Source organism: Jaculus jaculus, chromosome 14, assembly GCF_020740685.1.
Source record: "Jaculus jaculus isolate mJacJac1 chromosome 14, mJacJac1.mat.Y.cur, whole genome shotgun sequence".
Classification (NCBI taxonomy): Eukaryota; Metazoa; Chordata; class Mammalia; order Rodentia; family Dipodidae; genus Jaculus; species Jaculus jaculus.
Window position 1 is genome coordinate 56,981,323 of NC_059115.1, and position 17,684 is coordinate 56,999,006.

The following is a 17,684-nucleotide window of genomic DNA, read 5'->3' on the forward strand; positions in this document are numbered from 1 at the left end:
AAAGGATGGCTGGGCATGGTAGTGCACATCTTTGATGCAGTAGGTTGAGGTAGGAGGATCACATGAGTTCAAGGCCAGCCTGGTGCTACAGAGTAAATTTTAGGTCAGCCTGGGGTAGCCTGAGACACTGCCTTGAAAAAAAGATGGAAAAAATGTATCATGTAAGCATTAAAAAAAAAAAGTATACCCAGGCATGGTGGTGCACTTGGGAGGCAGATGTATGAGGAACACTGTGAGTTCAAGGCCAGCCTGAGACTATACAATGAATTCCAGGTCAGCCCGTGCTACAACAAAACCCTACCTTGGAAAACAAAAACAACTATAAAAGGCCAAAGGCATTTAATATTAAAGAAAGTTTCAAACAAAATTAATAAAAGGGGAACACAGTTCTCTATGCAATTAGTCATGGAGAATTTATTTCTAGCACCCAAAACTGGAACTGAATCTATCTTATAATAGGTGAACAGTTACAGAAACTTGGGCCCATCTATGGACTACTACTCAGTAATAAAAAAGAATGAACTCATCATACAGACAACAACCTGGATCAATCTCCCAAGAATTGTGTAGTGTAAGTAAAAAAGCAAATCTCAAAAAGTTCCTATGCAATTTTCTGTTTTGAAAAATATTTGGGGCTGGAGAGATGGCTTAGCGGTTAAGCACTTGCCTGTGAAGCCTAAGGACCCTGGTTCGAGGCTCGATTCCCCAGGACCCACGTTAGCCAGATGCACAAGGGGACACACATGTCTGGAGTTCGTTTGCAGGGGCTGGAGGCTCTGGCACACTCATTCTCTCTCTCTTTCTCTATCTGTCTCTTCCTCTCTCTGTCTGTCACACTCAAATAAATAAATAAATAAATAATATTTTAACTTAGGGCCAGGCATGGTGACGCACACCTTTAATCCCAGCACTCAGGAGGCAGAGGTAGGAGGATCGCCATGAGTTCGAGGCCACCCTGAGACTCCATAGTGAATTCCAGGTCAGCCTGGGCTAGAGTGAAACCCTACCTCGAAAAACAAATATATTAATATATAAATATATAAATATATATATATATATATATATATATATATTATTTAAAGAGATAGCTTAGCAGTTAAAGCACTTGCCTGCAAAAGGACCCAGGTTCAATTCTCCAAGACCCACATGAGCCCTGGTGCATCCACTCTCTCTTTCAAAAATAATTTTTTTAATATTTTACTTGAGAGAGAATGAATGAGTGTGTCAGGGCCTCTAGCCACTGCAAATGAACTCCACATGCATCTGGCACCTTGCACATCAAGCTTTATGTAGATTCTGAGGAATCAAATATAGGCTTTTTATTTTTTTGGTTTTTTGAAGTAAGGTTTCACTCTAGCCCAAGCTGACCTGGAATTTACTATGTTCTCTCAGGGTGGCCTCAAACACAGCAATCTTCCTATCTCTGCCTCCCAAGTGCTGGGATTAAAGGCATGCGCCACCACACCTGGCTCTATAGTATGGTTTTGAAAGATGCCACCAAGAGGAAAAAGGATGATAATAGCTGGGCATGGTGGTGCATGCAGTGTAATAGTCAACCAACAGAATGTCAACCAACAGAATGTTCATAATCTGCTTAATTGGGGATAATTAATGGCTAAAAGAACACAAAAAGCAATTTACACTTCCTTGATTAACTTTCAAAAGATGTGGTTGTGCATGTCCTTAATCCTAACACTCAGGAAGCAGAGATAGGAAGACTGACATGAGTTCAAGACCACCCTGAGACTACAGATTGAATTCCAGGTCAGCGTAAGCTAGAATGAGACCCCACCTCGAAAAACCAAAAATAAAAAAATTGTAAAAAAGACGTGGTTCCTCTATATTTAAAAAACAAAACAAAACAAAAAGTGCTGAGCATGGTGGCATATGAATTCCAGCACTGGAGAGGCAGAGATAGAAGAACTGTTATAAATTCGAGGCCAGCCTGGCACCACAGAGTAAGCTTCAGATCAGCCTGGGCTAAAGTGAGATCCTACCTTAAAGAAACACATTAAAAATTACACATGTATAAGAGAACCAAGCATGGTGAAGCACACACACCTTTAAACCCAGCACTCAGGAGGCTGAAGGAGGAGAATCACCTGGAGTTTGAGACCAGACTGGCTACACAGTGAGTTCCAAATCAGCCTGATACCTCAAAACAAACAAAAGAGGGTACACAACAAAGTGAACAGTAATTTACCCCAAGACAGTCTATTGATGTTTTTAAGTATTAACTAGTAAGATAAGGTCATATGTAGCTAATAATAATGGATCATGAATTCAAAAACCAAAAAAAAACCGTTAAAGTCGCTGGGGGTAGTGGCACACGCCTTTAATCTCAGTACTCCAGAGGCAGAGGTAGGAGGAGCACTGTGAGTTCAAGGCCATTTTGGGACTACAGTATAAATTCTAGGCAGTCTGGGCTACAGTGAGCCCCTACCTGGGGAAACAAATGAAAGTCTACTTTTCCTTCCAACCAGATCATCATTGTCATCTTTCTGCCCAAAGGCAACCACAATTAAGTGTCTTGTAAATTCATTCTTTACAAAAAAAAAAAAAAAAAAAAAAAAGATAACACCTTTACCGACACTACATATTTATATATTTTTAAAAGCAGCAATCACAGCCAGGTATGGTGGCACATTAATCCCAGCACTGGGGGGAAGAAGAGGGAGTGAGAGGAAGATCGCCATGAGTTTGAGGCCATCCTGAGACTACTGAACGAATTCCAAGTCAGGCTGAGCTAGAGTGAGACCTTACCTTGAAAAACCAAAAGACAGCAATCATTTAAAAGACCATACTTTTTTTCTTTTTAAATGCAAGAGACGAGAGCAAGAGAGAAAGAGAATGAGAGAACTGGCATGCTATGGCCTCCAACCACTGCAATCGAACGCCAGACACGTGCACACCTGGTGTGCATTTGCAACCTTGTGCCTGTGCCACCTTATACATCTGGCTTATATGGGACCTGGAGAGTCGAACAAAGATCCTTAGGCTTCACAGGTAAGCACCTTAACCACTAAGCCATCTCCCCAGCCGAACCATACTTTTTCTTTTTTAACATTTTATTTACCTATTTTACTTATTTATTTTGAGACAGAGAAGGAAGGAAGAAGAAAGAGAATGGGCACACCAGGGCCTCCAGCCACTGCAAAAGAACTCCAGACAGTATTTTCCATATAGGTACACTGGTCAACCTAATTCTTTATAACATCAGACTATTATTCCAATCAAGTGAATGTTTAATACCTTGTCTAGCCAGTTCTCGTTTTTAAAACTTATTTTTAATTTTTTAGAGAGACACACACAGAGATAAAGAGAGAGAATTGGTGCCCCAGGGTCACAGCCACTGAAATCTCCAGACGCTTGCACCACCTAGGGGGCATATGTGACCTTGCACCTGCCTCACCTTTTATGTGTCTGGCTTACATGGAATCTGGAAAGAGATCAAACATGGGTCCTCAGGCTTCATAGACAAGTGCCTTAATCGCTAAGCCATCTCTCCCAGCCCCAGTTCTCATTTTGATGAATGCTTTGATAGTCAAATTTTTTTCCAACATAATGCACGCATAAAATTGAAGTAAGTGGGCTGAAGAGATGGCTTTGTGGTTAAGTGCTTGCTTATGAAGTCTAAGGGCCCCAATTAGCCAGATGCACAAAAGGGTGCATGTGTCTGGAGTTCATTTCCAGAGGCTAGAGGCTCTGGAGTGCCCATCCTCCCCCTGCCCCCATCTCCATAAATAAATAAAAAAATTTTAAAAATTGAAATAAGCATCTATCTTTCTCTTCTCTATTTATGCATATACCTCAATTGATAGGACATATGTGTACATTGTAGACAGAAAATTTTATATCTACCACCACACAGTAAATTGCTAGCAGATTACAGGATCAAAAAGAATGTATACTTATTTTTTGAGGCAAAAGCATCAGACTATCAAGATAACAGACTGTATCAATTTATACTTACACCAACAGCATGAAAGTATCAACACTTTTGCCAATATAATGAAAGACCATTTTTCACTTGTTTCATTTTACATCAGTTCTGAATAACACTTATTATAGTTATTCATTACTTTTAATATTTCTTTATATGAAAATTGCCTTTTTAATGTTTTATTTTGTTTTAGTTTGGTTTGGTTTTGTTTCTCAGGGTAGGGCCTCGCTCTAGCCCAGGCTGACCTGGAATTCACTATGCAGTTTCAGGCTAGCTTCAAACTCACAATGATGCTCCTACCTCTGTCTCTTAACTGCTCAGATTAAAGGTGCACACCACCACACCTGGCTGAAAACTGCTTGTTTTGATCTTGTGTTTTTTCCTTCTAAGCACTTGTTTAATTTCTGTACTGATTTGTATAAATGTGTTAGAAAGGGAAAATTAATTAATTAATTTGGAATGAAAGGTAACTAGCACTTTGTTGAAAATATCTTGCAAATATGCTCTGCCAATGTGGTGATATAAAACCTTGTATGACATATTTTCTCTAACTATACAAAGTTTTCATTTGTAAACAAATATATCGATTTTTTCTTACATGGCATTGGGATACTATGTTCTCTTTAGCCATTTCCTAATTCAAATAAGTCCTACCTAAAGTCTAAACTTGGGTAACATTTGTCATTTCCAAATAATATCAAATAAACAACAAAAAATTAAAACATTCTAGTTAAGGGAGTATATATAAAGCTTGAAATACTGAAGAATTTTATTCAATTTTGTAACCAAATTAGTGTTATAAATAGTTAACTCCAAAATATGACTCATGCTGAGCTATTGTAAGTGATAAACACATCTCCTGATTCTATGTTAACTAGTCAACCAAGAAGTCAAGCAGATGGCAAGATAAATGGTACAACTCAAAAAATAACTGATGATTTTCAACTCCAATACACATTATAAAAAAGCCTATTTCTTTAATTTTCATATAAATTTATCTCAAAAATCATAACTTTTGGGATGGAGAGATGGCTTAGCAGTTACGCGCTTGCCTGTGAAGCCTAAGGACCCTGGTTCGAAGCTCAATTCCCCAGGACCCACGTTAGCCAGATGCACAAGGTGGCGCACGCATCTGGAGTTCGCTTACAGTGGCTGGAAGTCCTGAAGCGCCCATTCTCTATCTCTCTATATCTGCCTCTTTCTCTGTCACTCTCAAATAAATAGATAAAAATAAACAAAAAATTTCAAAAAAATCTTAACTTTTTAACTCAAAAGTCAAAGTGCAAAATAAAAACACTAGTTACCTAAATTATATAAAATACAATGTTTCACAAAATATTTTTAATTTTTTATTTTGACACATAACAAAAAAGAGCAAGACATTTGGGGATAAAAGAAAACAATACAAGCAAGAACAATAAAAGAGTTGCAACTCCCACATTTATCAACATAACCAGTGTCTAATAAACAGGCTGACAAATATATCTAAACACTACTTTCAGAATGTGGTAAGGTAATTTTCCACTACTTCCCCTGGGAACTCCATTTGATATCTTCTTTAATTTTACATAAAGAAATACATTTAACCAAAACATTCTAAAATCAGCACAAAGAATACAAAACAATACTGCTACTACTATTCCTGAAATGATTCTCGCTTACATGAAACACAAATTCATGAACAGATAACACTATCTTTTAATAGAGCTAAGACAAAATTAGTAAAAATACAATTAAAATTAAAGAGTATAGGGCTGGAGAGATGGTTTAGCAGTCAAGGCACTTGCCTGCAAAGCCAAATGACCCAGGTTCAACTCCCCAGGACCCACGTAAGCCAGATGCACAAGGGTTGCACACATCTGGAGTTCATTTGCAGTGGCTGGAGGCCCTTGCATGCCCATTCTCTCTCTCTCTCTCTCTCTCTCTCTACCTGCCTGTTTCTGTATCTCTATCTCTCCCCCTCTCTCTCTCTCTCTCTCTTTCTCTCTCTCTCTCTCAAATAAATAAAAACTAAAATTTAAAAAAATATATTAAAGGGTACAGATCTTTTGTTATCTTGTTTCCCACCCCAAAAAAGCATGTTGATATGGAACTATTTGAAGTAAAACTACAATGTTCCTTTGTCAAAGATATTGACATATTGCTAGGTAAGCATAAGACAATGTAGAACTAAAAAAAGGAATCTTTAAAATAATTTTCCTAGTGAATTTATAACATGGTTAGTACTTTTCATTGACAGAAGACTGGCAAATCATTCAAATATGACAGGGTTGTTTCTATTGAAAACAGCTAATTTAAATTGTTATCAAAGTTAAATCTACTTACAAGTGAATCTGCATCAGGGCATTCCCTATTAAAACAAACAAAATATCAGAAATATTGAATTATTAAAAATATCTGCTAATTATAACAAATTTAAAATATTTACCTAACATTTAAACAGTACTTTTATTTGACCTCTCCAAAAATATTTAGACAAATCCAATCATGAAAGTTAAAATATAACAACTTATTTTAAGATTCAAAAATAGGCATTCTTATACCCATAATATCTGATAAAACACCAACAGTTTACACATATTCTAAAAATGACTTGTCAAGGTTCTTCTTTTCTAGAAATACACTTCTAGATTATACTGATGAAGTTTCTGGTTCTACAAGGTTTTCTAGTAGCTTTTTATTCAAATAAATTTGTATTTCTTTTTAACCCAAAACCATCCCATAAAAAACAAAGCTCTTAGCGGGGAGTGGAGGTGCACGCCCTTAATCCCAGCACTCAGAAGGCAGAAGTAGGAGGATCGCTGTAAACTCAAGACCACACTGAGACTTGATAGTGAATTCCAGGTCAGCACGGGCTAGAATGAGACTCTACCTGGGGGGGAGAGGGCTTCACATGGTCATGAATATGCATGTAATCCCAGTCTTGGTCAGAAAAATCACTGGCACTTTCTAGTCAGACAGGAAAAAAAAACAGCAGTTTAAGGTTCATTGAGAGAGACTGCCTCAAGAAAATATGGAGATAAGAGAGAAAAAAACATGTGCCATTCTCCTTTGGCCTCCATGCATGCAGTCGTGAGGTACATGCATATGTACACAATCACACATGCACAAAGACAGAGGGGTAACTGCAACCCCAATGTGTCTTTATATGTACTTTAAGAAGGCCAGATGCAACCTCCTCCCTGTGGACCAGCTGACAGAAAGCTGGAAAGGCTATGCTGCATGCAGCCCTATAGGAGAGGAAAAAGTCATCTATGATGGTAAACAGCAGTAAGCATTGCAAGCTTTAAGACTGACCTGCCAGGCCAAATGTGCCAAACAGTGCAATAGTGGCATGTCTGTTATGGAAGAAACCAACCACTCTTTAAGTGCACCAAAGGCCTGCTCCAGGGGAGGGAATACATGCCTGGTCTGAAAACCGAAAAGCCTATGGTGGGTGAGGTCATGAGCCCTAGGGGAGTTAACAACTGCAGCTATCTAGCTAAATGCATATATTCTGCCCACTAAACTGCCCTCTAAGCACTTTTCTAAATGTCTATACCCATAAAACAACTCTCACTTTTGGCTAGAGAAGCTTCTCTTTTCAGATAGCAGTGACCACTGGGATGACTCAAAAGGCGCCACAGCACTAAGAAGTGTCAGTGTACTGTTTAGCACTGAGACTTCTCTATCACACCCTCCAAGGCTCAGGGTCCATTGTGGAAGAGGTAGCAGAAAGAATGTAAGAGCCAAAGGCAGGGTAGGACTGCTTACAATGCAGTCTTCCAGACACAAAATGGCCTGGAGAACCATGCCTGGTACTACCTACATAAGATCTTCATAATAAGAGGAAAAGAGGATGACATCAAAACAAAAGAGACTGAGAGGGGGAGGGGATATGATGGAGGCTTGAATTGTGAGGGGAAAGTGGAGTCGGGAGGGAATAATCATTTGTCTATGAATTTTTTTCTTTTTTGTTTTTGAATTTTCAAGGTAGGGTCTCACTCTGGCCCAGGCTGACCTGGAATTAACTACATAGTCTCAGGGTGTCCTCAAACTCACGGTGGCCTCAAACTTGCAGTGATCCTCCTGCCTCTGCCTCCCAAGTGCTGGGATTAAAGGTATAGGATACCATGCCTGGCTATAATTTTTTTTTTTTTAATGTGGAAAAAAAAGGACAAATGCAAGCTGGGCATGAAGGTCCAAGCCTTTAATCTCAACACCTGGGAGGCAGAAGTAGGAAGCTAGTTTTGAGTTCAAGACTAGCCTGAGACTATACAGTGTATTTCAGGTCAGCCTGGGCTACAGCAAGACCCTACCTCAAAAAAAAAAAAAAATCAAACAAAAGAAAAGCAAGAACTTTTGCAAACTTGGTTTAAAGGAGAACTGAGCCCACTGATGAGACACCATGAGCAAGGCCCATGCTCCTGAGCTGAAGAAACTGATGGACAAGAAGTTATCATTGAAATTAAATGGTGGCAGACATGTCCAAGGATACTGTGGGGAATTGATCCCTTTATGAATCTTGTAATCAATGAATGTGTGGAAATGGCAACTAGTGGGCAGCAGAATAATATGGGGATAGTGGTCAAGGCATCATTATGTTGGAAGCCTCGCAACAAGTCTAAACAATGGCTTTTCAGACAAATGCATGTGCCCTCATCAAAAGACCTATTTTACTACTGATGTGAAATCAGATCATGTACATTTCCATATTAAACTTCTTGCTTAAAAAAGGGGGAGGAAGCTGGGCATGGCGGCATATGCCTTTAATCCCAGCACTCAGGAGGCACAGGTAGGAGGATAGATGTGTGTTTGAGGCCACCCTGAGACTACATAGTGAATTCCAGATCATCCTGGGCTAGAGCAAGATCCTACCTCAGGGAAAAAAAAAAAAAAAAAAAATAAAGAAAGAAAGAAAAAGAAAGGGGGGGGTACTAGAGAAATGGCCCAGCAGTTAAGGTACTTATTATGTGCAAAGCCTACCAGGGTTCAGTTCCCCAGTACCCACATAAAGTCAGATGCACAAAGTGGCACATGCATCTGGAATTCATTTGCAGTGGTTAGAGGCCCCGGAATGCCCATTGTCCTAATCTGTCTGTCTTCTATCACTTTGTTTTCAAATATATAAATAATTAATTTTTTTTAAAAAAAGCTAGCCAGGCATGGTAGCACAGACCTTTAATTCCAAAACCTGGGAGACAGAGATAAGAGAATGGCCCTGAGCTCTAGGCCATTCTGAGACTACATAATGGATTACAGGTCAGCCTGGACTACAGTGAAACCTAACCTTGAAAAACCAAAACAATAAAAAAATACAAAGGACAGAAGTAAGGGTGTGTCTATAATCCCAGTTACCAGGCAGGGAAAGAGAGGCAGGGAACCACATGAATAACAGCCTGGACAGAATAGCACAAGTATCATCTCAAAAAAAAAGTCACTTAACTCTGCAAATTTTTTTTTAATTTTATTTATTTATTTATTTGAGAGTGACAGACACAGATAGAAAGACAGATAGAGGGAGAGAGAGAATGGGCGCACCAGGGCTTCCAGCCTCTGCAAACGAACTCCAGACGCGTGCGCCCCCTTGTGCATCTGGCTAACGTGGGACCTGGGGAACTGAACCTCGAACCGGGGTCCTTAGGCTTCACAGGCAAGCGCTTAACCGCTAAGCCATCTCTCCAGCCCCAAACTCTGCAAATTTTAAACTGCAACTTCTTTACTGATAGATACGAAAATAACCTTTGCATACTTTGAGGAAATATCACAGAAAGGGCACAATAACAAAAATCTTTATCCTGGGCCAAATGTGGTAGCACACGCTTTTAATCCCAGCACTTGCAGGGCAGAGGTAGGAGGATCACTGCCAGTTCAAGGCCACCCTGAGACTTCAGAGCGAATTCCAGGTCAGCCTGAGCCAGAGTGAGAACCCACCTCCAAAGACTAAATAAATAAATAAATAAATAAATAAATAAATAAAAACCTCAATCCTAGAAAAATCAAATCAAGTTAGAATAATTCTTATTCTTTGAAAAATGACACATTTTGAGTATAAAATGTTAAAGTTCTATACACTTTATTCTCTGCTTTAAGGCAGAACTCTCAGATCTTGTGATAAGGCACCCACCTATCTGTCTGCTTTCAGAGTCAACTATATGAGACCAGAACAGAAAATGATGCCCCTGGGAGAGCAGGAGCTGACTGGTCCAGTCTTCTAATTACTGGCATCAAAAAGAGGCATGCCAAGAGTTTCCAGCATTTCAAGAAAAGGGAACTCAAACATTTTTTTCTAACAAAAAATGTGAAAGGCAGCAATGATGGTGTAACGGCTTAAGCACTGGCTTTCGGCTCTTGTGTTTCTGGCTGATAAAAAATATCCCCCCCCCCCCAAAAAAAAAATCCCAACATCAAGAGGCATGGTGGTACACACCTACACGGAAACAAAATAATTGCCTAAGCCGATGACTCAAGACCAGCTCAGACAACATAGCAAAACCCTGTCTCCAGAGAAAAAGGAAACCATTCTAATATTCTAAAGGCTTAATGATTCCATGGGAAACTACTGATTATTAAGTTTCTAAAGCACAGCATGTAAAAATACATACCTATTAAATGAATAATAGTGAAAACAAGACATAAAAATATTTTAAGGAGCCGGGCGTGGTGGCACACGCCTTTAATCCCAGCACTCGGGAGGCAGAGGTGGGAGGATTGCCATGAGTTCAAGGCCACCCTGAGATGACAGAGTTAAATTCCAGGTCAGCCTGGACCAGAGTGAGACCCTACCTCGAAAAACCAAAAAAACAAAACAAAACAAAAATATTTTAAGGGAGCTGGGCATGGTGGCACACGCCTTTAATCCCAGCAGAGGTAGGAGGATTGCCTTGAGTTCAAAGCCACCCTGAGACTACATAATGAATTCCAGTCAGCCTGGGCTAGAGCAAAACCCTACCTCTGTCCCCCGCCAAGAAAAAAATTAAGGAGCTAGAGAGATGGTTCAGCAGTAAAAGGTGCTTTTTTTTTGGGGGGGGGAGGTTTGGTTTTTTCAAGTAGGGTCTCTGGCCCAGGCTGACCTGAAATTCACTATGGAGTCTCAGGGTGGCCTGGAACTCAAAGCGATTAAAGGTGTGCGCCACCACGCCCAGCTTAATTTTTTTGATTTTTTGAGGTAGGGTCTCAACTCTAGCTCAGGCTGGCCTGGAACTCACTATGTAGTCTCAGGGTGGCCTCTAACTCACAGTGATTCTTCTACCTCTGCCTCCCAAGTGCTGGGATTAAAGGCATGCAATACCATGCCCAGCTAAGAAAGCCTGATAGCCTATGTTTGATTGCCAAGTACCCAGGTAAAGTCAGACACACAAAGTGGTACATACATCCTGAAGTATGTAGGGACAAGAGGCCCTAGTGCATCCATTCTCATTTTTTCTTTCTCTGTTTGCAAATTAATAAATAGTCTTTTTTTTTTTTTTTTTGGTTTTTAGTGGTAGGGTCTCACTCTAGCTCTGGCTGACCTAGAAGTCACTAGGTAGCCTCAGGGTGGCCTCGAACTCAGAGTGATCCTTCTACCTCTGCCTCCTGAGTGCTGAGATTAAAGGTGTACACCACCACGCCTGGCTTGACATATATTTTAATAAATAAAAATATTTTTTAAGGGCTGGAGAGATGGCTTCACAGTTACAGCATTTGCCTGTAAAGCCAAAGGACCTCGGTTCAATTCCCCAGGACCCACATAAGCCAGCAGATACACAAAATGGTACGTGCGTCTGGAGTCCATTTACAGTGGCTGGAGGCCCTGGTGTACCCATTCTCTCCCTCCCTCCCCCCCCCCCGCCTCTCTTTCACACTGTTAAGTAAATAAAATACTTAAATATATATATATTTAAATGGGCTGGAGAGATGGCTTAGCAGTTAAGGATGCAAAGTCTAATGAGCCAGGTTCAATTCCCCAGTACCCATGTAAAGCCACTGCATCTGGAGTTCATTTGCAGCAGCTAGAGGTGCTGGAATGCCCATGCCCATTCTCTCTCCTACAAAACAACCCCTTCAAAAAATGCTTAAGAAGGGGCTGGAGAGATGGGCCTTCAGTTAAACACTTGCTTGCAAAGCCTGATGGCCCAGGTTTGATTCCCTAGTTCCCACATAAAGCCAGATGCACCAGGTGGTTAATGTTTCTAGGTTTGCTTACAGCAGTAGAGGCTGTGACATGCCCCATACCCACTTTTTGTTTGCCTCTTTCTCTTGCTCTCAAATAATTTTTTTTAAATGCTGAAGAAACCATTTGCTGAAAAGTTGGTAATCATAAATACAAATCACTTTGCAACTGGTGTTAATTTTTTGACCAAATACCACTTAGAGGAAGGAGAAGAGACAGGCATTTAGAATGTGAGACACTGTATAGAACCTCAGCTACAAGGAACAGAGAACCAGGTAGAAGATTAAAATGCCTGAAGTGGGCTAAAGAGATGGAATAGTGGTTAAGGTGCAAAGCCTGAGGACCCAAGTTCAAATGTAAAGTCAGATGCACAAAGTGGTGCATGCATCTGCAGTTTGTTTGCGGTAGCTAAGAAGCCCTGGTGTACCCATTCCCTTTCTCATTCTGTGTGTGTGTGTGTGTGTGTGTGTGTGTTTCTTCTGTCTCTCACTAAGTGTAAGTAAATAAATAAAGTAAGTCATGGGCCATTAGTTGCATTTATCATTTTATAAAAAGAAAAGTATCTTAAAGTCTTAATTTCAAAACACTACAGTTTTTAACTATAATTTCCTAAAACTTTAAAGTAGTTAATAAAAAAGTGAATATTATAAACTAAAATTAGAGAAACTAGCAAATTCAGTTACTCTAAATGACCAATTTTTTTAGTTTAAATATGCACTTTCAGTATTTTACAAAAGACTCTTTTCTTTCCAGATTGAAAACAACTCTTATTCATTATATATTTGCAGACTTTGGGCAATATATAAATTACTTACACAGATTCTGCATCCTTTTCCTTTTTAATTATTCCTGGCAAAGCAAAAGTCTTTCTTTTCCTTGGTTTTATGCCTTTAAAATAAATGCATATTGTCACAGAAACATAATTGTTCCTCATAAATATATAAAAATTTTGAGTATTTAGACAAATTTGTTCTAAGTATTAACATAAACCTTGGATGAAAAACAAAAGCATCTCTAGCAGTGGTGGCATGTACCCACAGTGAGGCTGAGGCAGGAGGACTGTAAGCTTATGATCAAACTGTGCTTCACAGCAAGACTGCCCTCTCCCCATGCTCCTCCTCCACCCCCTTGCAAAAGAGTCAGGGGTGGTGGTGCACACCTTTAATCCCAGCACTCGAGGCAGAGTGAGGAGGATCGCTGTAAATTACAGGCCACCCTGAAGCTATACAGTGATCTTCAGGTCAGCCCTGGCTAGAGTGAGGCCCTACTTTGAAAGAAACAAACAAAACCCCACAGATGGATACATAAGTTAAAATGATTATAGCACATTCATTTAATAAAATTCTCTTCCTTTCTAGTATGTTCCCCCTACATAACCTCAGGCAAAATAAGCATATAGAGATATCTTAAAACTTCAAGGAAAGTACACCATTCATTTTATTAGATTTGTTACAAATACAGGTCAGGGCTGGAGAGATGGCTTAGCATTGTCAAGGCATTGCCTGCAAAGCCAAAGGACACAGGTTTGAAAGCCCAGGACCCACATAAACCAGATGTACAAGGTGGTGCGTATGTCTGGAGTTTGTTTGCAGGGCTACAGGCTCTGGCATGCCCATTCTCAATCTCCTTTTCTCTCTCTCAAATAAATAAATAAATAAAATATCTTAAAAAAAAAAAACAAATACAGGTCGAATCACGTTCCTTGTGTATAGGATCATAAAATGTGTTATTTTAAGCAAAAGATTTATTAGAAATATAACATGAAAAATGTATATCATATTTTTGTGTCTATATATTACCTCTAATACAATATTATAATGGATCCAGCCATCTTTGTTCTTCCTAACACATCAGTTCTTCCTCTTCTATATGACAAATTATTTTTCAAAGGTCACAGATACTAGTAATTACTGAAAGAACTTAGCACTTAAGTTTTATTAGCTGCTAATTTAATCTGAGAGGTAAGAAGCAAGAAACCTTGGGTCACTTAAGAACCACTCACTTTACTGGTAAGGAATTTCAAGGGTTTTGTTTTTGTTCTTAACTCAGAATAAGAATCTAGGTATCTACGCTGGGCATGGTGGTGCACACCTTTAATCCCAGCACTCAGGAGCCAGAGGTAGGACTGCCATGAATGAGTTTGAGGCCACCCTGAGACCCCACAGTGAATCCCAGGTCAGTTTGGGCTAGAGTGAGACCCTACCTCGAAAAACCAATCATCATCATCATCATCATCATCATCACCTAGGTGTCTAGTGGGCCCACTAACAGGCAAGGCTAAGGCTCTAAACTATGTATATGTACTACATAATATTTTAAAAACCAACTACCACTTTATAGGTAATTTTTAATTGTCCTCATTTTACAATAAAGAATTAAAGTTGGAGAGCTGGGTGTGGTGGTATACGCCTTTAATTCCAGCACTAGGGAGACAAAGGTAGGAGGACCGCCATGAGTTCAAGACCACCCTGAGACTACGTAGTAAATTCCAGGTCAGCCTGGGCCACAGCAAGACCCTACCTTGAAAAACTTAAAAAAAAAAAAAAAGAAAGAAAGAAAGAAACAGAATTAAAGTTGGGTTGGGGAGACAGCTCAGCAGTTAAGGGAGCATGCTTGTAAAGCCTATTGGCCCAGAGTTTGACTCTCAAATACCCACACAAAGCCACAAAGTGGCACAAACATCTGAAGTTAATCTGCAGCAGCAGGAGACCCTGACACACTCATAGTGAGTCTCTCAAACAAATAAATAAACAAGCAAAAAGAATTTTTTTTAAGTTTAGAGAAATAGCTATTCCTCTCAAATGGCTAGTGAGTACAAGTGCCAAGGCCTAAGGGCTGATAACTCAAAAATAAATTTATCACTTTTAAAAACAAAAAAAGTGGGGGCTAGAGAGATGGCTTAGTGGTTAAGCACTTGCCTGTGAAGTCTAAGGACCCTGGTTCGAGGCTGATTCCCCAGTACCCAAATAAGCCAGATGTACAAGGTGGCCTATACATCTTGTGTTCATCTGCAGTAGCTGGAGGTCCTGATGTGCCTATTCTCTCTCTCTCTCTCTGCTTCTTTCTCACTCTGTCACTCTCAAATAAATAATTTAAAAAATTAAAAAATATTTTAAAAATAGCAAAAAGTATTATTTTCTAATGATCTCTAGCTACAAAAATACATAAAATATGAACAAAAACAGCAAGCGTCTCAGATTTCAGTCTAAGAGTCAGGCTGGCTGTGGACTCTTCCTCCAAGTCCACACTCATCACCTATTTTGAATGATGGTAATATTAACATTAACATATAATTTCACTATTAAATGAAAGGCTATCCACTCCAGAATAACCACTATACTATAGACTGATACGAAGTAATGAATTCTACACTTGTGACATTAGAAAGAAAAAAAATGGATGGCAAGAGAGAAAACAATCTCAATGCATATTTGAAAATAAGGACATACTTGTTTCATCTTTTAGAATATATTTCTCAAGCTGAGGGTGTGGCTCAGTAGTAGAGCAATTGCACAGAACATGTGAGGACCTGGGCTCAATATTCTGGACTATGAAATATATATTTTAACACTATGCAAATAATAATGGGTAACAGCTCCTTCATTTGTTAAAGGAACAGAAAACTAGCTACATTGTGAGGTAGCACATTATTAGCAGTTAACTCACCTTCAACTGCACTAGCAGGATCACACTCTTCAAATTCAATAGGACCTAGGTAAGGAAAGAACAATTTCTATTAGAAAACAATTATCAGATAAATCGCAGTAGAATAGGCCCTTTTAAAAATCTTTTAAAATTTAGCCGGGCATGGTGGCGCACACCTTTAATCCCAGCACTTGGGAAGCAGAGGTAGGAGGATCACTGTGAATTCAAGGCCACCCTGAGACTCCATAGTGAATTCCAGGTCAGCCTGGGCTAGAGTGAGACCATACCTCAAAAAAAAAAAAAAAAAAAAACTTAAAATTTGAACTGACAAAAGGACTGAATATGTAGCTCAATTGATAGAATGTTTGCCTGGCATGCATGAAGCCCTGGGTTTGTTCCCCAAAACAGTGTAAACCAAGTGCAATGGTACACATTAGTGATTCCAACACTTAAGAGGGTAGAGGCAGGAAGTTCAAGATCATCCTCACCTGCTAAAGGCCAGCCTGGGCTACTGAAACCCTGTCTCTAAAAAGAAAAAATGACATCTTTTTTAATTATCCTATAATGATACAGCATTAGAACACCCAATGTTACTAATAGCAAATTAAAATACCAATAATTTTTGTTACTTTCTTTTTTTTTGTTTTTAGTTTTCTTTTTTGTTTGTTTTTGAAATAGAATCTCACTCTAGACCAGGTTGACTGGGAACTCAACTCTGTGGCTCAGGCTGGCCTCAAATTCACAGGATCTTCCAACCTCAGCCTCCCAAGATCTGGGATGAAAGGCGTGCATCAACATGATAGACTTAAAATATGATTAACTTTTTATTTTCTATTTTTTTCAAGGTAGGGTCTTACTTTAACACAGGCTAACCTGGATCTTTGTAATTCTAGACTGGCCTCAAACTCACAACAATCCTCCTACCTTTTCCTCCCAAGTGCTGGGATTAAAGGCATAAGCCACCACACCCGACAATAATTTTTTTAAATATTTTGCTCTTATTTATTTATTTGAGAGAGAAGAGGACAGAATGGGCACACCAGGGCCTTCAGATGCTGCAAAAGAAATCCAAACACATGTGCAACCTTGTGTATTTGGCCGACATGGGTCCTGGGGAATCAAATGTGGGTCCTTTGGCTTTGTAGGCAAGTGCCTTAACTGATAAACCATCTCTCCAGCCCAACAATAAAAATTTTTAATTAAATAATTCTAACTGAAAAAAAAACTGATACTAGCCAACTATAATCACAATAATTTACTAACAACACTTTTTAAAAAAAATTTAAATTTATTTGAGAGAGAAAGAGGCAGAAAGAAAGAATAGGCATACGAGGGCCTCCAGCCACTGCAAATGAACTCCAGACACATGTGCCACCTTGTATGTCTGGCTTACGTGGGTCCTGGGGAATTAAACCTGGGTCCTTTGGGTTGCAGACAAATGACTTAACTGCTAAATCATCTCTCCAGCCCCACTAAAAACCCTTTATATGTGATACTACCCTGAGAAACCAGATTTAAGGAATTACATTTCCTTAATGTGAATAAAGCTGCTCTCAGAAGGAGTATGTTATGAGATTCCAGTGCCAGGGATGAGCTACCTTTCAATGAGTTTTTGGTCAAGGAGGCTACAAAGACCCCTAAAACAACATGTGCTATTGTCATTGTTCTTAGTTGCCCACAAAAACTAGATGGTAAGCCCTATCACTGAAGACACGTTTCCATTATAGGCTGTAGAAAAACTAAGCTGGAAATGAGCAAAAAACTTCCTTCCTGTCAGCTAGCTTTCTTCATACCAGTGGGTGCCATGCAAGCTGCAAAGGAGAAAAGCATCAATGGCCCTTCGTAACTATGAACGCTGTGCAGCTTATAACCAACCTGCCAGGCAAGATATGCCACTGATGCAATTGTGACATAACTGTAATGGGAGTAACCAACCTCTCCAACTCCACCTAAGGCCCACTCCAG

The 17,684-nt window shown here is 39.5% G+C and overlaps 1 protein-coding gene and 1 pseudogene across 2 annotated transcripts in view; one reads left to right on the forward strand and one right to left on the reverse strand.

The window, feature by feature from the left end:
• Fcho2 (FCH and mu domain containing endocytic adaptor 2) overlaps positions 1 to 17,684 on the reverse strand; it is a 119,884-nt gene that overhangs the window by 54,532 nt on the left and 47,668 nt on the right. For both annotated transcript variants that reach the window (XM_045134361.1, XM_045134360.1), the window contains exons 9-11: positions 15,741 to 15,785; positions 12,890 to 12,962; positions 6,269 to 6,293 (exon numbers count right to left, since the gene is read on the reverse strand). In XM_045134361.1, the coding sequence (XP_044990296.1) occupies positions 6,269 to 6,293; positions 12,890 to 12,962; positions 15,741 to 15,785 (143 nt within the window). The remainder of the gene's footprint in view (positions 1 to 6,268; positions 6,294 to 12,889; positions 12,963 to 15,740; positions 15,786 to 17,684) is intronic.
• Positions 8,331 to 8,550, forward strand: LOC123454833 (annotated as a pseudogene).